Source organism: Lissotriton helveticus, chromosome 3_2 (assembly GCF_964261635.1).
Source record: "Lissotriton helveticus chromosome 3_2, aLisHel1.1, whole genome shotgun sequence".
NCBI lineage: Eukaryota > Metazoa > Chordata > Amphibia > Caudata > Salamandridae > Lissotriton > Lissotriton helveticus.
Window position 1 is genome coordinate 269,491,216 of NC_136062.1, and position 25,634 is coordinate 269,516,849.

Here is a 25,634-nt window from a genome sequence, read left to right on the forward strand (position 1 = left end):
CTTACATTCCAGACAATTCAAAGCCCCTTGAGAAAGTTATTAGGAACATAACTGATATTCACAAAGAGATCGAAGACTTGAGTAGAGAAAATGTCTGGGAAAAGGTGGGCCACGGAATGAGTGAAGTTGGAGGGTGGATTTCCACCTTAGGCAAAAGCTTTGTGTGGTATATACTAAAACCTATCATCATAATATTGATCTGTGGGATCATAGTGTGGGGATTGGTGAGGGTATTCAAATGGTACAGAACAAGAAGGTCAGAAAGGGCCCAAAGAGAGCAGCTGCAGAGATTGGCTGCCATACAAGATAATCAGTACAGGAGTCTGAGGGCTCTGGAAACGCAGAGACAAGTTATGCTAGCAATAACTGCAGTTTAAATGTTAGTGATGACCCCGAGAGGTCATCAAAGGGGGGAACTGAGAGAGCGCAAACTGACCTAAATGTATGAGTGCATCACACTTACCCGTAGTAAGCACAAATCATGAGGAGAAATGCCATGAGTGCTAGTAGTATCTGCAATTATATTCTGAATGTATAGCTAATGTAGAGATTTAAGTAGAAGTGGAACTAATACAGAAATGTGTGACACTATATGATTTTATTAGATGTGATTATTCCTGAATCCATGTCGTGTAGCTGTTAAAATGTAAGATGGCATGTGGTTAAACGCAGAATGTGGTAGGCCTCAGGGCCAGAGCTAGAAGGGAAGGTGTTTCTTTTCACGACATAGATTGCATTAATGTTTTGGTCATTGTATTAATGGGCCATGATTTATAGATGTGTTTACTGAATAATAGAATAAGAGTATTAACATGCTTTAATTAATGAAGAAGTTGAATGCTATAATTATTATGAGAAATGCTGTAGGCCTGAAATGTTTTAACATTGATTTACACGTACATGTCTGGGCCAAGAAATGTTGCGAACCTTTTTGGAAGTCTATGAGAGTTGGGATCTTGGCTGCAGATGTCTGTCTGCAAGAGAAAAGGGGGAATCCAATTATAAATAAAATGAATAGAGGTCTGTTCAGGAGACGGCCCAGACATGGAGGAGGGTTCCGGAATGTTTAAGGGGTATCAGCGGGCCGGAGAAGAGTCTGAGAAGCAAGGTCAACTCCAACGTATGAGGCCCAATACAAAGCAGCATGGAAAAAGCCAGAAGCTACACCACGTGAGAGGCGTCTCGCGAGGGGCGTCTCAAATGTTGTTGACTGTTTTGTATTAGGGACAGCACCCTTGGGTGGAGTTAGAGCAGATACCTGAGGACCCTTTAGAGAGTGGATGGGTAGGCAGAGAGGGGTCATGACTGGAGAACTATAGGTTTTCACCAAGAGACTAAGAGTGAGTGACTTCCCTTGGGGGTCATTCACTGCTGACACCTTTGTTAGGTTGGGATTTGGTTAAGTAGGGATACCATCTAGAGCAGGGTAGGGACAGCCTAACCTGTGCGTTATCCTCCAACTTAAATGAAGGAGAGATATGCGTCAATGCTGATAGCTTTATTATTCTTAGAACTTGTGTTAGTAATTTCCGTTGCTCGTCTGAGGGCTTTCAGAGAGCACATGTATGTAGTTGGACCCGTGTATCTCGTGAATCTCATTCTGAGATGCCTGTATTTGCAGCTTATCCTATCCTTACAATAAACTTTTGAAAGCTAGAAGTTGTTTGTGATCTTTGGGAGCGAAGTCCTTTATTGGGTGAACTAGCTTGGTAATAGATGCACTTTCTTCCTCAAAGACAGGCAACAAAGGTTCAGTCGACCAGATCGAGGTTTAGATCAATAGTGATAAGGTATCGATCAAAATCTCGCCCTTCCACTGGCAAGCACAAAGAGTACGGGGTAGAGAACAGGTATATAGGACAGGTCATATGTCCTGCCTTTCTAGGCTCAATAACTGAATTCGGTTTAAAGTAGGGACCATACAAACTACTAAAACGTTTAATAAAGATGAAAGTGAAACACCCAAAGAAAAAAATCTACCCATAGCTTATAAAGTGGGAAAAAAGCAAAAACGGCGAGTTGTCTAACTGGTAAACGTTTGGGTAGAAAATGAAAGTTCTGTCTCTAACGCTTACAGAGGAGAGAGCTGAGATCAGCGTCTTTAGGGCCCTGTTTTCAAGGAAGCCTCAGGGTATAACAGCTCCGGGTGGCCCTCGGGGAGGTGGCGAGACTGAGGTGTGGGGCACGCTGACTGAGGCACTCGAAAGAGCAGGTGACAGTGAAGTCATTCTGGGCGTGGCCTCAGTGACAGGAGGACAGGGGCGGGGCCTCACCTGCAGCTTACCACAGGCTGAGGCACGAACATGGTGTGATTTTGAGTGAGGGCGTCTTACTGCAGGATGCTATTGGAAATATTATTTTTGGATTTTACGCGGTTTTAGAGAGCACAGACATTTTACATGCCCCCGTCAGGTAAATGTAGAACGTGAACCTGTTCACTCGAATCTTGTCAGCCGAGCAGTGAGGGTGTGACTGCATTTATGCAAGGTGGCCTAGCCGGCTCTGTATTTGCATTTGTGCACAGAATTATATTTCCACACACAGACCTATAATTACAGTCTCTTGCACGTATGGTTCAGTTCCACACACTGCATTACGGAAGGACGCGTCCTGCTTTTTCTGGAGTCAAATCAGTCATCGGACAGAACCCGTTTTCGCTAAAATGAAAGTGAAAATCCGAATTTTACTTCGTGTGTTTTAGTTATTGTTGCCTCTAGCTTCTGCTGGTTGGAAACCAATCCGTTTGTTGGAAACGCGCTCTTGTGCAGCACGTCAGATGATCCCGCGCCGCGCACCAGAAACCGGGCACCAGTCTTGTGAAATATTCAGACTGAATCCCGAGCCGTGGCATAGGGTTACTCTCTTTAAAAACCCCAGTTTGCGGCTTCACTAAAAGCAGACAACGCGCTCCTATTGAAAAAGTTGGGACAATTCCAACAGGTTACTGTGCCTCATCATGAGCACGTGGGGCTGGGTCAGAGTCGCTCGGATGCTGGGGGTCCTGGAATGGGTCATTTGCAGGCTCCGGCCTGTGCAATACCTGCATTTGAACCCAGGCCTGTCCGCCGAGCAACACCTTCCTGTAATATATGAGCAGGGCCAGTGCCAGAGGTTTCTCGCTTGTGACTGCCCCTGCCCCAGGGCTACCTTCCAGGGCCACCACTGACCCTTACTGGAAATCTCTGGCTTTGCCCATAGCCCAGTCTCTCTGCTGCCGCTGCCCCAGCCCGATTGAATCTTAAGAGGCGTCAGAGTGTAATTATGCCTTCTCATTTTTCCTTTAGCATGCTCGCCTTTTAACCCAAGTACAGCGTTCAGTGTCAAAGCTTTCTCAACTGTCATGTAATGGACTCCGCCCCAGCCCTACCTTTCCAGGAGAAACCTCCTTCCACACCATCAAGCCTCAGAGGAAAAACATTTCGAATCAAATCCTCCAGGCAACGTTAGGACGAACCCCCCGCAAATCTAATTCAATAAACTGGCATTAGTGTTCCCTAAATAACCAAAATGTCGCTTTGCACTAATCACGTGGGACCTGAGAGGAGAGCGCGGATGCTGGGGTGGCGCCAGTCTTAACACCCCCCCGCCCCCTCACCCCGCCTTGAGGCTATTTCGGTCGATGGGGAAAGTGACCAGTGAGCATCAAGCTTCCTTCCCCCTGATTGGTTAGGGAAGGAGCGGTGCATGTAGACTGCAGCACTCTTTCTCTATCTGCCACAGCAGAAATGCCATAAAAGCGGTATGTTTATATATTTTATTCATTTATTTAATGCAATTTTATATAGCACAAACTTTACCCAAATGTTTCAGAGCGCTTTACAATAGAACCAAGTAAGTTAGACAAGGTACACATGATGGAATTTATTCCACACTAACAAGTTAAATATACAGTCAGGATTATAAAAAAATTAAAGGTGGCAAAATTACGTTAATACAGGTAAAGAATACATATTAACAAAGTTGATCTTATTTAAATTCTGAGGGGGTCATGAACTGGGTTGAATTATTCCTGGAAGTGTCTTTTAAGGAGAAGAGTTTTTAAAGATCTGTTTAAGATCGGAAAGAGGCGGTGGTCCGGAGTATTGGAGGTAGCGAGCTCCAAATTTTAGCCACAAGGCCGAAGAATGAATGAGTCATAAACATTTCCCTTTTGAAAGTAGGAGGTTCGAGCAGTACGTGAAGGTCTAGAGCCGCCTTAGATTTTGAGTTTATTCGCCAGATAGCGAGGGGTGGTAGTCTTTGTGGGTGATACAGGCAGTCTTGTTAATTGACCATGCTTCGATAGGAAGCCAGCGAAGAGAAAAAAGTATGGGTGTGATGTGATAATTTCTTTTGGCTCCATATATGAAATGTGCCGCTGAATGGAGGATGGAGTTTAGAAGGGAAAGGTGGGTATGGGGGAGGCCAGCAGGGAGGCCTTTTTGAAAGAGTTCACCACCCCTGAAGCTATCCAATCATCTGTTGTCCCTACACACGATTGGGTCGACAAAATATCTTTTTTCTTCGATGATAAAATAAAAGCTATTTACAGATCCTTCCCGCAAGATAAAAAGACTGATGTGCAGTTAGTTAGGAGCAGCCATCTATTGATACCTCCATTGACTAAATTTCAATCAGTAACTTGTGATCCGGTATCAGAAGTCATAGTCAAGATTAAATACGGTTCCCCTATAAAGTCCCTTTCTCCCCGAATCTTTATGAAATTAGCAGATACTGAGGCTAACAGAGATTTTTAATCTCTCTCTGGACCAAGCAGTTATACCTGGCAGCTGGAAGAAAGCGCAAGTTAGGCCCATTCTCACTACACACCTGTGAGGGTCTCAAGGTGCTGGGGGTAGGGGGTGCTGCTGCTGCTCGAATAGCCAGGTCTTGAGTAGCCTCCTGTAGGTTAGTAGGTCCTGGGTCTGCCATAGGAGGATGGGGAGGGTGTTCCAGGTCTTGGTGGCGAGGTAGGAGAACGATCGGCCGCCGGAGTTCTTTCTTCGGATGCTGGGGACAGTGGCTAGGGCGAGGTTGGCGGAGCGGAACTGGCGGTTCGGGGTGTAGAAGGTGATACGCTTGTTGTTAAGTATGTTCAGATTGTTCATCTTTGATTGAACAGGAGGAAGAGAGAATGAGGTAAAGAGAAGACGGAATTCCATTTTGGATGGATTCAGAATTAGTTGATGAGTTGACTTCCAATGTTGAATAGAGTTGAGAGTGGTGTTGAGGATTAAAATGTCATGTGCGGAAGACACCTTTGGGTATATTTGGGTGTAATCAGCATAAAGGTGATAATGGATCACAGTTTTTTTTAGGAGATTTTCCATCGGATCCATGAAAATACTGAAAGGCTAGGCGCGAGTATCGAGCCTTGAGGGACGCCTTGTCCCATAGCCATGTAGAGAGACAGTATGCGATTTGGATCACCTGAGATATGCCTGAGAGGAATGTTTCAAACCACTTGAGCACTGTGCCTTCAAAACCTGTTCTTTGATTTAATGTGTTCAGAAGACTGTTGTGATTAACAGTGTCAAAGGCTGCCGATAGGTCAAGATGGATCAGGAGACAAGACTCACCGAGTCAAGTCAGGGCAGGGCATCGTCGATCTCCTGTAGTAGGGCTGTTTCAATGCTGCAGACTTGAGTGAAACTAGATTGGAATTCGTCAAGAAGGCTGTTGTCCTTGACATGTTAGGAAAGGTAGTTCGCTACACAACTTGATTTTAGCAAGAAAAGGGAGGTGGGTGATAGTGCGGAAATTGTTGAGGTCATTCACATCAGCAAAGAGTTTCTTAAGAAGTGGGGTAACCTGTCCTGTTTTAAGGGAAACAGGAAGGGAGCCTTGGTTGAGGAAGAGGTTTGAAAGACTGGTCCAGTAACAGAGCGTGTAGGAGTAGAAGTCAACTACTACATCCCTAGGGATGAAGTCGATAGAACGGTTAGAAGGATTTGTTTCTAGAATGCTTTTGAGGGGGGCATCTTCGGTGATGTCGTCAAAGTTCTGCCACAAGACTATAGATTTGCGGTCCTCAAGGGGGGTAGGTTGAATGACATGATCCACGAGCGATTTCACTTTTTCATCAAAGAATAGTGCAAACTCTGTTGTATTCTTGGGAGGGTCGTCAAATTTGATGGTTGAGGGAGAGTTTCTGGTACTTTTGATAGGGTCAAATAGCTTTTTAGATCTGTTCTTGGCAGAGTCGAGAAGGGTTCTGAAATGCATCACGTTTTCACAGAAGATGATCTTGCGTAACAGAGATTGGAGAGATTAATGGTTAAAGGAGATTGTCTCCATTGTTTCTCCAGGTACCTCAAATTCTTTCTTTCTTCATAGAGGGATTTATTGAACCATGGTGCAGTAGGAGTGGGCCTTTTCTTTTTACTTTATAGTAGAGCAACATTTACAATTACGACTGAAAGACTGATGAGACATTGGGCGGTAAGACTGTTGTCGTCAGAGTTGGGGTCTAAGACTGGAAGTGATCTCATAGCTGTGTTGCACAGAATGTCAAGGTAGTTTTTTTTGGTATTACAGAACCAGATAGCAGTCCTTTTAGTTTGAAAGAGGGTTCCAGAATGAGATAGGCGCAGAGAGAAGGGGATGAGAAAGTGGTCAGACAAGTCTACTGGCTTAGGATCAACAGCAGTTAGCATATCTACTTTAGAGATAACAAGAATGGAGCTCTTAGAGTGTGTCGGTTTTGTGCTATGTTGAACAAGATCATTTCCTTCGAAAAATGTACCAAACCTGTTGGCAGCTGAATCTTCCAAAATGCCCCAGTGAAGATCAAAATGTTGAAGAAAGATCTGTTTGTGACTTTGTGAGTATTGGTCACTAGCAAAGTCGGTGAAAGCGGAGCAGTCACCAGGTGGGTGATAAATGGCATGAGACCTGAAAGGGGAGCTGCGCTGTACTTGAAGTTCTAGAGAAAGGCATTTGAAGTTGCGGAAAGAGCTGCTGGGAAAAACTTTGAATTAAAGGGAGTTTCTGAACATAACTGCCATGCCTCCCCCTACTGCATCCCCTCTATCATTTCTGATAATGGAATAGTCAGTGAGGAGCAGAAGATCGAAATTAGTGCGAGAGGTGTCGTTGAATCAGGTCTCAATGAGAAAATGTATGTCAAGATTGTATAGATTGATGATTTCTGAAATTTGCTGCTTGTGTTTATTTACAGATCTACAGTTGTGAAGCAAACAGCACAACTCTGATAGGAATGTTTTGGTAAAGGGGGGGGGGAGTTAGGGCTTTTAGGGGCAATAGGGATAATAATGTTCCTGAATGTTGGTGCCTGGGTTGAAAATGGCTGATGTTTGGTTCGGGCAAGGGAGAAGGTCGGTATTCTCCAATGACTAGTGTTAGCTGGTGAGGAGAAGTTGTGGGGGTTAGAGTTAGAAGTATTGTAGCTAGCCAATGAATTGAAAATGTCTAATGGGGACAGATTGTGTGCGTCTTTTTGGGGCATGGGAGCAGGGTACTCCTCAGGAGTTTGGGGAAGTGAGTGCTAAAGTAGATATTTTAGCACTTAAGTGGGAGATGGTAGCTTCAAAGTAGATAAAGTAGATATTTTAGCACTTAAGTGGGAAATGGTATCTTTAAGCTGGGAGATAGAGGAGATTAGAGTTTCTTGTTTATTTTCTAAGGAGAGCAGAGCTGGGCACGGAAGTTAAGTTGCTTGATGGGTTTAGGAGGGAGTTCACCGTGAGAGTGAGAGCAAGAAGGTGTGCTGGGGTGTAGGAATATAGAGTGGAGGGAGACGTGTCAAGTGATTTTGATTGGTAGTGATTGTCGCTGCAGCTGTGGTGCAGAGAAAATTATCTGGGCATACATTGAAAAAAAAGAAGTATTGAGTTCTAACTGAGGAAGAGAAAGGTGAGGGCTGTGGTGGGATGGAAGAATGAGGGAAGGTGATAGAAGGAAGTCACTAAAAGTCAGGGGGACGGGTGAAGAAAACAAAGGAATGGGTGGAGAGGGGCTGGGTGAAGTGAGTATATGGGGGCCGGAAAAAAGCACAAAGAGGAAGATTGAACCGGAAGGCAGTTGTAGAAAGTGTATGGTGCCTCTAGGCTAGAGGAAGGGGGAGGGGAAAGGTAGAGGTTGCCATAAAGGGATAATGGGTCAAGCAGCAGTCCTAGAGGGATTGGGGGGGGTGAAGAGAGATGTAAGGGGTTTGTGCAGGAGAGGAAGTGGGAGAAGAAGGGTGAGGTGGATAAGAAGGGAGAGCATATGGTGGAAAAGTCGCTGTGAGAGCTGGGACGTCAGGCTTTTGGGAAATGGGTTGATTAAGGGGGTGATTAACATGGGAAGGGGGTGGTTTCTTCAGAATCCCAGGATGCTATGGAGGGGTAAAGAAGGGTGCTAACCGTTGGCTGGGCTGGTGTGTTGAGGATAACGTCCCGGCTGGGGAGGGAGAGATTGGGAGGAGGAGAAGAGCGGGAGGAGGAGAACGGGTCTCCCAGGGGGGAGGCTTGAGCCTCTTGGGAGAGCTGCCTTCTGGTGTCCTCGTGGGTAGGGGAGGCGAGAGAGAATTGAGGAAGGAGTCAGTTGAAGAGTCTGAACGGATCTAAGTTCCAGGGATGGAGAGCAGAGATGGAAATAGGTGGTTAAAAAGAGGGAGCCCAGTATCTTTAGTATCTTTCCATTGTTATAGAGTCAGATAGTGAGTGAGCCATTGAAACAACCTGAAGGGGAATTTCTTTTTCGCTGGGCTGCTAAGGCTGGGACTGCGAGCTGTTTGGTTTCGTTCTGCTCTTCCCACCTCCACCTCTCGCAGAACCCGCTTTGCGGGTCCCGCTTCGTCTGGGACGGTGACACTGCCCTCATTTGAATATCGCTGCCAAGAGGATCCTATCGAGCGCCCAACCACCAACTTGGGGCGCTTGTTTGAGCAGGGCTGCGAGCGAGGGTGGGCGCAGGACTACAAGTCCCAGGAGCGCCCGCCCGCCTCGATTCACACCACCTGAGACGCTCTCCCTGCAGGCTCCTCCCCATCACCTCTGCTGTTAAATCTGTGTGGACCCGTGACACCGTTGAATTTCTTTTTCGCTGGGCTGCTAAGGCTGGGACTGCGAGCTGTTTGGTTTCGTTCTGCTCTTCCCACCTCCACCTCTCGCGGAACCCGCTTCGCGGGTCCTGCTTCGTCTGGGACGGTGACACTGCCCTCATTTGAATATCGCTGCCAAGAGGATCTTATCGAGCGCCCAACCACTAACTTGGGGCGCTTGTTTGAGCAGGGCTGCGAGCGAGGGTGGGCGCAGGACTACAAGTCCCTGGAGCGCCCGCCCGCCTCGATTCACACCACCTGAGACGCTCTCCCTGCAGGCTCCTCCCCTTTCCTATAAATTGAACAGACTGGCCCCGCTGCGCGGGAAAGCGCCGGGAGAAGCCCGGGACAAGGGCGGGACCGTCTGTGGCCGTCCGGGGCCGCAGGAGGCCGGGCTGGGCCACCCCCCCTTACATTACGAAAGCAGATCTGCGGTATAGCCATTATTCTTTGATATTGATCATAGCTCTATACTACTAGTACCACACATGTATCAATGATTGTCATGTCTTATATGACTCTTTATGCTTAGTCGAGTTTGCTATTGACTTCACTCTTAGGCTATCTTCACATTGTTCTTTTGAACTCTTGCTATATGCCCAAAATGTCTTCACTGGAAATGAATCGCCTATCGGGTACGGTAGGGGCTCCCATTTTAGGCCCATTGGACAAATTTTTTGCCAAAGTGAAGAGTGAAATCGACAGGGAGATTACGCTTGCAGAGAAGCGAGCTGGGCGCCGTCTCTCCATCGAGTTGTTAAAACAAAGATCACTCCCCGCCCAGAAGGTGGATTCAGGTACTGTAATAGATTTAATTAATTATAAAGAACCTGATGCTGAGCCCCTTAGTACAGATGGTATCCCGCTTATATTTCAGAATAATTACCCTGCCCAAAATGACATCACAGTCATTCACGACCTTAATTCTTTTGAGTCAACACAAAATCAGTTAATCGACTTAAGTACTCCCTTATCTAATGATGTAGCACCCCTTCACGATATAAATGTACCTTCCCCTATATTTACACCTCTAGGATTTGATTGTCATCCGATTACCACACTTGACAAAAAATCTAAAAAACCTCCTATTAAGGTATCTAATGGTGTCTTTGGTCCACCACCGAGAAAGAGAAGAAGGAAGGGTGGAATCAAAAAGGGGAATAGCCTTTCTATTAGTAATATGTACTCCTCGCATAAGATTACTAAAGAAGTAGGGAACGCTGACTCAATGAGGCATTTGACTGCCAAATCGATATCTGTTCCAAGTTATGAAGGCCTATTAAATGATATTGACTGCCTTATCAAGGCCTTGATACTCCCACTCACTGAAAGGGTCAAAAAGTTAGGAGAGAAAATGGACAAGATTCTTCAAGGGCAAAAGGTAGCACCATGTCACAAACCTGGCGATCAAAGTAGTATGCACCCGCTAGTCAGACAGCCTCCCAATGACTTACCCAAGCAACAAACTGCCACTCCTACCTTAACAAAAAAGCCCGCTGTAGTGAGATCTAATCCATTGGCGGATACTAAACCTCCCACACTTATTGATAACATAAATAAGGAAAATCCCCATTTCCACACAGGTACTCAAAACAGAGGTCATACCATAAAAGATCCCTCAAGCAGTCTTATACAAACAACTAGAATAAGAACTAGAAATGTTGTTGATCTGCCCCTGGAATCCATAAACTATGTCATCGTTCTTACAGGAGTTCCGACCACGCCAGAAGGTAACCCAGAACATTATTCCAGCCTTAAAAATAAGGTTATTTACTGGCTGCGAAAAAATAGACCACTCCCAACGCACTTAAATGGAGACATAGTCTCAGTGAGGCGATGTAAGTGGGTGGGATCTAGACCAAAGGACATCGAAGGGGACGTGATCATTATCAATTTTAAAGACCACAGACTGGTCACATATATAAGTGACTGGTTCCCAGGGAGATGCGAGGGAGGAATTTCCATGCATAACTTGAGCTACTTTTATCCGGAAGCTCTCATGAAGCCCCCAAACAACAATAACCCACCAATGACGAATAGAAATCATCCTCCCCCAAATAAATGGAGATTTGAAGGCCCATACAGACCAAATCCAACTTTGAACCCAGCTCAAAGGTTTTATAATGGCAATGATTCCCCTTTCTACCAATCCATGCCTACTCCCTATCCTCCTAAGACGTATAGACCTCATGTATCCCACTGCCGGTACCTGACGGAGGAGGACGTCGTATTGCATGCTGATCTAGGAACCAGGGGATGCTTTAGCTCACTTTATTAGGAGTGCCCAAGCAGGAGGATTAACATATATTTCCCCTACAACAAGCAAATAATAATAGACAGACAGAACTTCATTCCTTGCTTACTACTCTGGTTCCAGCACTATTTCGACTATCATCTATACTTTGATGAGAATTATATGCACAATATTGAAACACCTCTCAATTTATGAGTGTATTGGCTGAACGTGACTACAAATAGATACACACCGCCTATTAACAAGAACGGCCCTGACAGACCAGATTCCTCCACTGAGAACTTTTTGTCAAACATGATGCCCCTTTCAGCATAATAGAACGTCACGGATATACCCACGTACTCAATAACCACGGGAGAAGACCTAAGAACATTATCTTATGATTCATTTTGCCCTGAAGAAGTCCCAAGAGGACGAAACGCGTCGGCTGTAGCTCCTTTGTGTGCTTTTCATTTTCAACTGAATTGAATAAAAGAACTCTTAAAGAACACAAGTAATAACTGATGTGATTATTTCTGTTAACCTTATCAAAGTTAACAGTTTCTGTAAACATTGAAGTGGTGCACCTTGACCTTGTTTAAAGTATTTCATAGTTCATGTTTTGAACCAACATTGTAACGGTGGGTGTTTTTGAAGTGTGCACACATATTGTCCCATGTACTACAGTGTGGGTCTAAATTAACTTTGGGAGAATATTTGACTAGGTGCTGTTCTGTTGGGAATCCTCCACCGTTGTTCTTTCTCTATCCCACAGACCGGGTTCACTTGTGAACCCGGCTGTTCACAACTTTCATAGCAGGAACAATAATTTCTGTTTTCCACCAATGTACCCAAACCAACCATTGTTCAACTATAACAACTCCTATGTTAATAATTCCAGGGATCACTTTCAAACCCACAATCCCAGGAATATTTGGGATGTACCTTTGTCTAATTTATTCCATCCTCTCTCCGGACTGGATGAGAATGAATGACTTAATGTAATATGTACCAGGGAAAAATCACATGATAGGTACTTGACGCGTGGCTGTGCTATAGGTCAAGCTGATTCAGCCAGTAAACTCGAGGAGCAATTGACTAGCAAGAAATCTGGGGAAAACATAAAGAGCCCTATTCTGGATCCTAACCCTGTTTCTTACCACTTCCAGTCATCCATAAATGATTGTAGCCTCGTTATCCCCATGATATCAGCGGACACACCACATGTACCCCTCCTGCATGGTCTTAACTCAAAGGAGAAACTTGTATGCAACCAAGTTGATCCTAGCAAGGTTTTCCACTCGCTGCTTTCGTGGAATGTGGCGGGTCTTGGAAGCAAAATTACTCATAAGCCCTGGCTAGATTTCATCCAAAATCATGACATACTCTGCCTCCAAGAGACTTGGCTTCTCGAGGAAGCACACCTGCTAGGATATCAGACCTTTCATTCCCCGGCTATTCCATCAGCACAGGGACACAACAAGGGAGGACTTTGTATTTATGTTTCAACTATTGTGGACGTTAAAGTATGCCAATTTTTCTCTAGCCAGCACTTTCAAATATTATCATTTAAGTGGGGTCTTACTCAGAATATTGTATTAGTAAATTTTTATAATAACATGTCAAGCAGTGAGATGGAGCCCACTATGGCAAAAATGATGAGTCGTATTACTCGACTCGCTGAAGATCTTGTAGGGGAAAAAAGGATTGTGTGGGCGGGGGATTTTAATTGTACCATTTGTTCGTTTACCGAAACAGACTTGTGCGGTTTATCAGATTATGGGGAGGATGGTCCCATACATTTTTCTCACACCAAGATGGGGTCCCTCCTTAATGATATTGTTTTTAATTTCGACTTTTCATTTGTCAATCAGATTTGTTCACCACCTGTCCCATTTGAGCCAACCTTTAATGGCAGAGGTTGTAATTCGACAATTGATTTCGCCTTAATCACCCCTGCCAACTCAGGATTTATAACCTCCTGGGAAGTTGGGAAAGATCTATTGAGTGATCATTATCCATTGATTATTGGTGTAAATGTCACAGGGCTTCACCGTATGAAAGGGACTGTATGTACCTACCCATATAAGATCAATCTAACTAAAACCAACGGATATGTTGTCAAATGGGAAAAAATTGAGCCCCGAGAGTTCCTTCAGAATGTGCTCACATCATGTGCTGCTGATGTTGTTGCTTGTCTGGAGGAACACAATGATCCAAAGAACGTAATGATTGCTTTCTCAAAAATACAGCATTACATTAAAAATCTGCTGGTTCGCGTGCCTAAAGGGAACACCAAAAGACCCAAAGGGTGGTTCAATGGAAAGTGCACTAAGGCACTGAAAGATCTAAAAAGAGCTTTGTCCTTAAAACCGAAAAATTCAGCCACAATATGTGAGACTAGGAGAGCATATAAATCATCTATTAAAGAAAGAAAGCAGACTTTGAAAAAGGAAGCATGGGAATCATTGATGGAGGCATCAAGGCAGAAGAACAGTTCTCTCTTTTGGAGGGCGGTAAAATCCTTATACCAGCCAAGAGACAGTGTTAACACTATGGACTTAGCCATAACGGGTGAAAGGTGGTTAAGCCATTTTAGACAGTTGTATAATCACACAATTCCTGGAGACAGTATAATAACATCAGGGGCGTGTCAATCCACAGAAAAGGGAGTACATGACTGTGGCTCGGAATATTCTTCAGCCCATTCATTCCCTATAGATTTATCATTCACTATCGGGGAAGTTCATGATGCCATTAGGGAAAGTGCAATAGGCAAAGCCGCAGGACCAGATTGTATGCCGGTAGATGTCTATAAAGCAGAACTGGATTTCTGGGCCCTCCTGCTCACAAATGTTTTAAATAAGGGAAATCAGAGTGGGTTCATTGATACCTGGACTGATGCTATCGTGGTCCCTATATTTAAAAAAGGTAATAGGGATGATCCCACCTGCTATAGGCCGATATCCTTATTGGATGGACTAATGAAGGTGGCTGGAAGAATTATTTTAAAGAGAATACAACTCTGGGAGGAAGACCATAATGTCGTTTCCCACTTACAGTATGGGTTCAGAAAAGGAATAGGGACAATTGAACAGTGCCTAAACGTATCCCTCCTTGTCTCTAAGTAAACTCACGTCAAACGCGGAGCTCTTTTTATAACTTTTATCGATCTCAGCTCCACGTTTGACTGTGTTGACCACGTATTGTTATGGGCAACACTGGGCGAACTGGGCATTGATAGCCGCATCATTACTTTTATTAAAGAGCTCTATAAAGATGCAGGTGCAAGAGTTAGGTACGGTAAACAGGGGGAATGCACTGAGAAATTTCCGATTACTAGAGGGGTGAGACAAGGCTGTATCCTGGCCCCGCTGCTCTTCACATGCTATATTAATTCAATCGGACAGCACCTTTCAACCCTACCCAATGATTATCCGACTGTTAAAGGTTCACCGGTCCCTATTTTATTATATGCGGACGACGCGGCCATAATGTCCCAGACTAAAGTTGGGTTACAAAGGGCGGTAACCAATTTTGCGTGCTATATGAGGGATAGAGGCCTCAGAGTTAACATCTCGAAAACATTCACGATGCCCTGTACCCGGAAGATTAATAGAGCTCCCTGTACCATATTCCTAGATAATCAAAAAATCGTAACTACAGATACATTTTGTTATCTAGGTGTTTTGTTTGATAGACGGTGCCGCTGGCAGCCAGCGATAGCCGCTAGGAAGCTGGCCTATAGCCGCACAATAGGCGCCTTGCGTGTTTTTTCCGATGGAACTGGCGGTAAGCCTATTAAAGAGCTGATCCAGATTTATCGGGCTAAATGCGTTTCTACGGCCACCTATGGCGCGGGCATATGGGGTATTGAGAAAGACCACTCCCTACAGAGTTGCGAAAATCGATTCATTTGCTATCTTCTGGGAGTGGCCAAAAGTACCTCCACGTACATGTCACATATTGAGGTAGGAGTTACACATCTCAACGACATCATTAAGATGTCCCCCCTTTTGCTCTGGCATAAAGTGTGGGTTACCTATGAAGCCAGTTTCAATAGAGATCTTATTGAAGATTGTTTGGCCTTAGATGGGGCAGCTAACGTTAAATGGTTAACCTATGTGAGATCTATGTTTATTGATCTGGGCCACCCAGAGTACTTTGACAATCCTAGAACCCTGGACGGACTATCAAGATCAGCCTTGAAAAAAATGATAACTACTCACCTAGAAACTGTGAGCTGGAACAGCGAAAAATTAAGGCGCACAGTATTAAATTACCAGGAAATCACACCAACTGAGGGTTTGCAAACCTACCTCATTCTGGTACAGAGCCCATTCCTTCGAATGTTGTTGACTCGCTTGCGTCTGGGTATTTTTTTTCACATGGTTACCCTACCTAATGTTAATGACTGGTCCTCTAACAAATTAATATGCCCTTGTGATAACATCTCGGTGCAATCTAACATTCATATTATGTTTTTTTGCAAACTATATACGAACCCCAGAAAACAATTCTTGATACCCTTTTTAAAACGATGGGGGTTACGAAAATGTAGACCAGCATATCAAAAAATGTTACAGTTAGAAGGAGATCATACCGTTTACGCCGTCTCATGTTTTTTAAAAACGGTAATAAGGTACAGAAAAACTCTGTGTTAAACTTTTTTCCCTGTGGTTCATCGTTGCCTGCCACTTTTGAAATGTTTGTATTTTATGGTTTTTATTCTGTCTTCTATGAAATATTCTCAATGTCTAAGTGAGCGTCTATTTTTGTATTGATTATGTATACAATACCTTTTAATCATTGTATGTATAAATGTTTTTCTAGTGCTTTTATGATTTTACTTGAAAAATCGAATAAAGCTTACTTTACTTACTTACTTACCTGAAGGGGAGATTTTTAGTGTGGGATTGAGGAGGAGGAAATAACGTTGAAGGAGTTATTGAAGATAGTGGTCCAGGATGAGATGTTATAGGTGAAGAAAATGATGTCAGTTTTGAGTCTCCCATAATGACCGCTATAGTATTGGTCAACAAAAAGGGAATCGGGAAATTGTTCAAGAGTGTTATGTTTGAACTTTTTTACTGATGCTTTGCGGGGGTAAATGATCTTGAACCAGTTGGCTCCAATCTTCACTTGTTTGATTGATACAGTTATAAAATGGAGAGGATGAGGTGCGGATGGTGGAGGGGAAGAGGAGAGCGCAGTGAATGTAGTGACGGCTTGTAGAAGCAGAAGGAGGAGAAGGCACATCATAACTCAGGGGAGCCTTAGGTAAGAAAGGTGAAAGGAGAGGACAGGGTGAGGATTAGTGAACCAGTCGAAGGTGAAAGCACGATGATGCAGCTGAACCTCCGGGGCAAGATGTGTACCAGTTATGGGTAGAGGCACGTGGACGTAGCTGACCTCTGGCAGTGTAGGAAGTAAAGGCCAAAGGGAGAGTCTTTGGGGAAAACCATTAAAGCTTGAGAAGCAAAGAGAAGATGTTGCAACTTGGTTGCGCTGAAGGAGACGGCAACAGTCTGGGGTGGGGAGGGACGTTGGACCCCAGGGATGCTTACCGCAGTGCTGAGCCAGCGATCCTCAGTGAGAAAAGGGGCCGTTCTGGTTCGTCCGCTGAACCCAGAGATCATAGGCAACTTTGTATAAGCTTTTCACAGAACAGTGCTTGCTTCAGAGTTTTAAATCCAGTCTATTTCAATTATCATTTAGAGTTTGGCAGAGCAGGAGTACTCCGGTCACACCCCACTTGAGGTTCCTTGCCCTGGGCTTTTATTGGCAGAGCCTTGGCTGGCTCTGTTGGTGTAATGCACTTGACCTGACAGCCCGCTCGCCACTGTGGCACCAGGTCACAGTGGGATTGGCCCCGCCCTATTGAGGGTGGGACAATTTGTACTCGTTTTCCCAACCCTATCCGTGGGCGTCCCAGGTAGTCAAAACAGACAACGGCCTCTAGGAACAGGGAAAAAAACTCCCTATGTGGCAGGGTTGTTATGCCCTCCCCATAGCCAAATACCCTAACCCCTAATTAAAAAAACTACCCAACACTGCTTAAGGCATGCGTGGTAGGGCTTGCGGAGTCGGACCACTCGTAGTTCGGACCGCAGTGGTCCGACTGTTCCCCAGATCTTGGACATCTCTACAGAAGCAGCTTTTGTTGGCATAATACATTGTTTGTATATGTACTCCTGATACTCAAAGAATCTTGTCCAGCAGATGCAATGCCGATGAGAGTGACACAGAAGGTTCAGCTGCACCGCGCCTCTCACAAATTAAAATTAAAAACATCAGAAGCAACCTCTCAGTCTCCAAAGTGGCCGTCCCCTCTCTTACTTCCTGTGAATACCTTTGCCTCGATATCATCAGCGAAAGCAAACCGGTATGTTCTCTCCACATTATATACCACCCACCTGGGGACAATCTCTCCTTCGCCCAACAACTCATGGATACAATATCAGCCAACTCAGGACGGCAGCACACCCAAATTTTCCTTGGCGACTACAATCTCCACTGGAATGACAGTAAGGACGCAGTGGTAAACAGCCTCAAAAGCTTTCTCAACGCACTTGATCTCAACCAAATATGCAATAACCCGACCCATAAGAGAGGTTCAACCCTTGACCTTATCATCTCCAAAGAGGGTGCTATTCAACTGGAATCAATCCAACCTTGTGACTGGTCAGATCACTACATTGTCTCCTTCCTCATCAAGGAAAAAATCAGACTTAACTCAGTTCAACCCCCTAAGCACAAAGTGTGGAAAAGGGACTTGAAGAAACTCAATCCAAACTCCCTACCGCCTAACAGCTGCAATCGCCTACTTCCCCCTCCCGGCGTATCAGACGTTCAACTTCTGACTGACTACTATCTCAATACTATGTCCACAATAATCAATGAGGCGGCGCCCATGCAACTGAAAAGAGTCTCGTCCAAGAAGACTTCCAACCCATGGTATGACGGTAGCCTCAATGAGGATAGACGAGCCATGCGAATGGCAGAGCGCACCTGGAGATCAGCCCCTTCTGCAGTGCACCTAAAAAGTCTAAAGATACAGAGAAACGCCTACTTCAGAAAAATAAAGCGCTCAAAAAGAAACTTCTTCAGCCTCCAACTCGCCCAAGCTAAAAACCGTCCAAAAAAACTGTTTGAGTTAGTCAGAACACAATGCAAAGAGCAACCCCAGACACCCAGCCCTATGGGCGATACTCCTTCCTGCGAAGACTTCTCTGCCTTCTTTATCCAAAAAACTGAGAGAATAAGAAGCGATCTCCTCAATGTCGCTATCCTGTACTCCAACCCCCGACACACAGCAGTGCCTCAACCAAAGAACAATGCTACTTGGTCAGCCTTTGACACCTACTCCGAAGAAGAAATTGGCAGACTGCTCAACACCTTGAAACCTTCCAATCACCTCTCCGACCCCCTTCCTGCTAACGCTGTAAAGGACTTTTCTCCTTGGCTTCTCCCACTCTGGTCAAAGATTATCAATAGCTCTCTTCAACAAGGATCCATCCCCAACGCCCTCAAAGTAGGGCAAGTCACTCCGCTACTGAAAAAACCAACAGCAGACCCCACTGATCTAAACAATTACCGACCTATTACAAACATTCCCACTCTCGCTAAACTGCTGGAAAAATGTGTACAACAACAACTGACTAAACACATAGATAAGTTTGATCTCCTAAACGCTCATCAGTCAGGCTTCCGAGCAGGGCACAGCACCGAAACTGCCATGACTCACATAGTGGACGATGCCCTCCAAATCCTAGACCAAAACGACACCTGCCTCCTCATCCTTCTGGATCTCTCCGCAGCATTCGATACAGTTAAACATGAGAACTTACTCGAACTGTTAAACACAAGAATGGGCATATCTGGGACTGTTCTAAAGTGGTTCACCTCATTCCTACACAACCGGACACAAAGATTCAAAAGCAACAACCTGCTGTCCTCTTCGGTACCTGTATCGCTAGGCGTCCCTCAAGGATCCTCCCTCTCCCCAACACTGTTCAACCTAGTTATGGAACCTCTCACTACGTTGCTACAGGCATCTAATGTGCACTTTCACATGTATGCCGACGACACCCAACTCTATCTCAAAATACAATCTCCCAAGGACATCATGCTTCTGAACACCACAATCAGAAACACCCAATCCTGGCTTTCTGAGAATCACCTCAAACTCAATGCTCTGAAGACCGAGTTCCTCCTGATCTCACCTCCCGCTAAAATATCCACGGCTCAAACATGGCTTAAGCATTTAACGGCTCTAAATGTACAGCCCATCGTAGTTGACTCCGCAAAATCTTTAGGCATAACACTGGACACCAATCTCAACATGCAGCAGCACATCAGCAAGGCAACCAAAGGAGCGAACTTTCAAATCAATACCCTGAGGAAACTCAAACCCTTCCTTCCTGCCAAAGACTTCCAAACTGCAGTACAATCTATAGTCATCCCGCACATAGATTACGGTAGCACCGCCCTCTGCGGGCTCCCCCTAACTACAACAGCACCCCTAAGAGCATCCCTTAACGCCGCAGCGAGACTCGTCACTGGCTCAAAAAAACACTCGCACATCTCCCCGGACTTTAAATCACTGAAATGGCTACCTTTTGAAGCCAGAATACAACTGAAAATCGCTTGCATGACACACAAGGCTGTGCACCGGAATTCACCCGCCTATCTCACTCAAAAGCTGACAATTTCGGGGGGCTCCCGAACTACTAGAGGCACAAACAATCTTTTGCTGAAACCTCGAAGATTTCGGAAGGTAAAAACTTATAAACGCTCCTTTTCAGGAATGGCACCCAGGATCTGGAACTCACTCCCTCCGGAAACAAGGCTCATCTCCTCCGAAACAATCTTTAAGAGGGAAGTTAAAGCGATCCTCATGGCAAAATACACATGATCTATTGCTCCGTATCACTCATGAATCTGCCTTGCAAGTCCTTCCCGACCCTGGTCTACTGTGCCACCCGTGTTTTCGAATTACTTAACTGTATACGCTCACTCTTTGTATTTTGTTATAATGTGTGTGCACCTGGTTGATTATGTATTTTGTTATATCGTTATATTATTGACGCACCTGGTTGACTTTGCACACTTTACCCTCTCCATCTCAACGTTCCTTACTACTCTCGCACCTGTGGGACTATACACCCTGCTCACACCTACCTCAACCTAACTGTATACGCACACTCTTTGTATTTTGTTATAATGTTTGATGCACCTGGTTGAGTATGTATATTGTTATATTGTTATATTATTGACGCACCTGGTTGACTTTGCACACTTTACCCTCTCCATCTCAACGTTCCTTACTACTCTCGCACCTGTGGGACTATACACCCTGCTCACACCTACCTCAACTGTACCCTCCTTTAAACTCTAAATATTCTAAACACGTTTAAGCAGGTATATGCTCCTTATTATTGCACTTTATACTATTGACGCAATTGTCTGTCTATACACTGTGTACCGACACTACCTCACCTGTTACCTACCTCATGTCCTTTATCCCACCTATGTAACTAGCACCTTGTACCTAACTACCTCATATATTACTCTGTATATACGCTTTATTACTTTGTATTTTTACCCCCATGCCCTTGTAAAGCGCTCTGATATCTGCAAAGATCTTGTTCGCGCTATATAAAACTTTCAAAATAAAAATAAATAAATCCTAAAAGCGATGAACATATGTTCTTCTTTGTAGCAAACCATTCAAATGCTGTTCTTAGCGAGAAAGCTTGTAATACCACTGAAAATATAACAGGACTTGCTCTATCACCACCTTCCTCTATCAAGGAGTAAGGATTATGTTTGTAGTGGTGGGCTCTCATTCAAGGACTTGCACCTGGATGGGCATGTTTGTACATCAAAAGCGTCAGCGGCAACTTTACCTAGGAATAACAGGGCTGTCATCCCCGATGATCCTAGGAGACCTCAAGGCTCCAGTTTTTTTAAAGAACCCCACAAGTCACCTGTCATCTATACTTGAACCTACTGCATTTTTTTTTTTAAAAGGAGTCTGACCATGCTCCAATATTTAGGTTTGGTGTTGGTCAAGACCTTTAGATTTTAATAATATAAAAAAATATATATATATATATATATATATATATATATATATATATATATATATACACACACTTAGTTATAGAGATTTTCAGCCAGCTATCTTCATCCCTTGGTCTGTCAATGTGTTATTCACATTTTTGCACCGTTCGCCACAGAATGCAGCATGGGGCAAGGGTCAGCTCACTTTCGTCACTGTTTTAGCTCTATGTGACTGACATCATTCTTCATTTACACAATGTGCATTTACTCACAAAAAGTAGTCCTTCTGAACAGTTTTACAAAAAACATCTGCAAACATTGGCAACACCAATAGTTGGCAGCCCATGTAAAACTATTGGCTTTGCCAATGCTTTTTTTCAATTACGGTCTGCCTGGGGGTTGGCTGAGCTCTCACGTGTACTTTGTAAAACATACCCACGTGTTTCATTCGACGCCTGAGCTATTTCAGCCCTGAAACTGAAATAAACCATTCCAACTTCCAATTCAGGAATACAAATCAGGAATACACAAACATTGATTATTATGAACAGACTTAAGAAAACATTAGTCTGTCCGTCTCAACCAATAGAGGGGCTGGAATACAAAGACATCACTCAAAGAAGAACTACTTACAAATCTGCTGGAGTTGTTGTTTCGTACAGTCTTTGCGTTCCCAAAAGCTTCCAATAAGGGGTTGGACTGTAGAATGATGTCTTTCACGTGCTAAAATGAAATGCAAACATAATAACATATTATCTTATTTATTGTGCGTAGTACTTTAAAGGTCTCATATTTTATAGAAAGTACATAGGTGGCCAAGTCTAACTGGATTCAACATAGAAGAATGCATCAAAGCGGCACGGCTGCTCATCCCTAAGGAGTCGTCCTAGGCCCAAGCAAGGGTCTCCATTCAGTAGAACCAGGTCCATGGGAAGTACCGGAGGTTGTACATCTTGACGACTTCCAGAGCTGGCCCAGGAGTTTTTGCTGCCCTGGGCGAAAATGGCAAAGTTCGCTTATTCAAACCTATCCCGTACCTAATACCTGCAGACACACATCCCACATGAACAGATGGAATGCCTATTTAACCTATTGTAAATCCATTGTATCTCTTTCAAGCTTTATGGAATAATTGAACTTAGAACTAATTAAAAGTAAACACAAGAAACAACAAGTAATTGTAATTAGAACATTTGAAACATGGAACATTTCATTGTGACTGAGTAACTAAAATGAACTTCCAGCTAATGGTTTTATATTTTATGAGGAATGTAAATGTAAATTGATAGTTGTTAAGCGCACTACTCACCCGCAAGGGTCTCAAGGCACTTGTACGAATACCGCTGTGGAACCCATCCTGGCTTTCCCTGTGAGGTGTCCACTCCTGGGCATCCCCAAGGTGGAGGCCAGGCATCCTTAGCGTTGTGGGGGCCGTCGTGGAGATTAAGCAAGCTATTGCCCAGAGTTGCAGAGTGGGACTCCATGATTGGAATAGGCACCGAGGCGAGAATTATCAGGTCCGTGGAATTTTTGAGCCCAAGATCCGCCGAGGCGGGGAATTGAACCCTGGTCCCGGGCTAGACCTCTGCATCAGGGTCTGCCGCTCTAACCATTGAGCCACACTTCTCCACAATGGGACATGGGAATGGGACAGAAAACTATTTTTGTTTTCTTTAAAAAAAAAAAAGAAATAGATGTAGTGTATTTTATTTACTCAGCAACAGCAAAATTAAGGTTGCCCGTAACATATCTTAACAGCAACCTTCAGATTGCAGTTCACTTTCACATATGTTTTTAGAGAAGCAGACATCCTGGCAATAAATCAATTCTTTTGAGATGGAATGGTTCTCTTAAAAATATTTCACAAAGCTGACTTCAGGCGACAGCTTTATGAAATAGTTTATATATATATCAGATCTGACTGAGCAAGTTAGCGAGAGACTCAAATAAAAGGCCATGAAAACCAAATAGGTTTGCTCGTCACAGGTACATCATATACAGGGCTTGTGTAGGCACTCAGGTGATTCACTGCCAGCCTGTGGACTTTGTCGCCACCAAATGTGCCATAAAAAGTCTTTTGACTTCAGGAAAGTGAGTGCTTGAGAAAATCGATATCTGTTTACGTCTGCCCAGTGAAGAATAACAAAGGGATCTTTGTAACTGGGAAAATTCTTCTAAGGATTTATTACCCATACCGTGGGAAGTGTTTCTCCATATGCCCATAATGTGGATAATGGATCAAAATATCCAGCTACTTCTTTTGGTTACATAAGTAAGATCTATGGGATCTATGCATAGGCATTCTAATTTTCACTTAATCTGGAGCAACTCCGGTAAAGTAGTCAGGATGATAACAATTATTTTACATACATTAACAGAGAAATGGGTAATGGCTCCGATTGAATCTGGTGGCACGATCTGGACACCATCCAGATCATTATACCCAAGCTCTTGACTGTTAGATCCCCCATCGTGGAGCCCACCTCACCCCGAAATGCTCACACCGGGGAATTACCCTTCAATTAATAAGAAGCTGTCTTTGAATATATATATATGAGAAGCAAACCTTCAAATAGAAAAACAATTTCTCAAATAGCTCTCTCTGTTAAGCAAGTTGCATTACTTTGACCTGCCACCCCTCATAACTTAATATGATTATACATGTATCATCTTTTTCAATTAGCTCCTTTACAGTTATTATATTGAACTCCACATTAGGTTTTACTTTTTCTTATTGTTACTTGCAGTTTATAAGTTAAAATCCTAATGTACAACAGAGAGCAATTAACTGTCATCAAAGAGCTGCATCAAAACTGCAAGGTATAGGTTAGAGCGTTATGAATTTTTTCCCAAGTCTTTCATTATCCTAATGTTTCAAAATGGGTTCATTTGGGTAGAAACCAATTCTTATTATTAAAGAGACCCCCAACCATGGAGTTACGTTTGAAATTAAGAGTTTGTGTTTCTCCAGACAAGCACTCTTAAACTATACTGTCTATTAGTATGGATGACATGTAACTCCTACACCTTGTAGACCTCTGTCTTATGCAACGTTTCCTATACGCTGATTTACACATGTATGATTGATTGTCTCTGTGTAATATGTGTGTCATGTAAAGTGCTCTGACACCCTACATTGGTATGAGTGGTGACATAAAGCCAATCAAATGCATCTGAGAGAGAGCGATCATGGATGCTTGAGGGGCACTCTTAAAGGGTGGTAGTGAGGGAATACGTGGCTGAGATGGTCATTGGGAGGGACCAACAAACACTGTTGCACTGGGGGCCACCAGCGCTAAAGCTGGCCCATCCAGAGCAGCACAGGGATTGGTCTGAGCGGGCTGAAAAGACACCCTGCTCAGACCAGGGAGTCTGTGGGGGTTTCTCAAGCCTGGCTGCTGAATGCAGCCGGGTTGGAGAAACCTAAGTGTGCAGTTGTGTTTTGATCAGCCTGAGACAACCGGCCAAACACACATGAGCACTTAGAAAGTGCACAAGTTCTCCTGCTCCACCCTCCTATGACCCATCCCTCCTTGTGCCAGCCAGGGGGGCGACGTTCCTCGCCATTGCGGAGGAGCCGCCAATACTCAACTTAACATACATTAACTCCACAGCGTCTACTGGTAACAGATCATTCACATTCCTTCCAATGTATACACCTGTTTCTAACACCAGAGTTCACGCTCTTTCTTTCATTAGTATTTAACTATTTCTTCATATGTTTTGTCTCAGTCTTTTTCTCCCTTTGTTTCAATTTCATTTTAACTGGTATTATCTGGTTTTATAGGTACACCATGGCTATCTGCCCGAAAGGGATTGTGGGACTGAACTGTGAGGTGTAGGTGGTTCACAAGGTGCATACTTTCAAGAAGGGATTCTAAACTCTGAAAAGAGCTCAATATAAAGAGCAAGGCCAGTGTGGATTCTGGGTGTATGGCCAAAGTAGGATCTGGGAATCGTGGATTTTAAATTGAATCGCTGAGCGGAGAGAAATGTTTTGTCTTTGCAACGAGGATACCGAGAGACCAGTGGCGGCTGCTAGGGGGGCAGGGACGGGGGTCTACAAAAAAAGAAAAAAAGAAAGAAAAGACAACTTACCAGCTGGTCGCTGCCTCACCTCCGTCCTCCCTCTGTTCCTGGCTCCCGGCAGCACCCAGGCTCGCAGACTCCCCTAAGCCAATCACAACGCTGCAGTCACCAGCATGACAGCAGCATTATGATTGGTCTGAACATCCGCGGTCGGTAGGGGAGTACCTGCCGGGGCGGTGACGTGGGGAGGGGGAGGGACAGGGTTGGGGTTAGTAATGT

General features: G+C 44.3%; 1 protein-coding gene across 2 annotated transcripts in view; it reads right to left on the bottom strand.

Moving 5' to 3' along the window:
- The window catches only part of MYO1E (myosin IE), a 616,637-nt gene that overhangs the window by 318,748 nt on the left and 272,255 nt on the right, over positions 1 to 25,634 (bottom strand). For both annotated transcript variants that reach the window (XM_078685186.1, XM_078685185.1), the window contains exon 6: positions 21,960 to 22,049. In XM_078685186.1, coding sequence (XP_078541312.1) covers positions 21,960 to 22,049 — 90 coding nt within the window. The remainder of the gene's footprint in view (positions 1 to 21,959; positions 22,050 to 25,634) is intronic.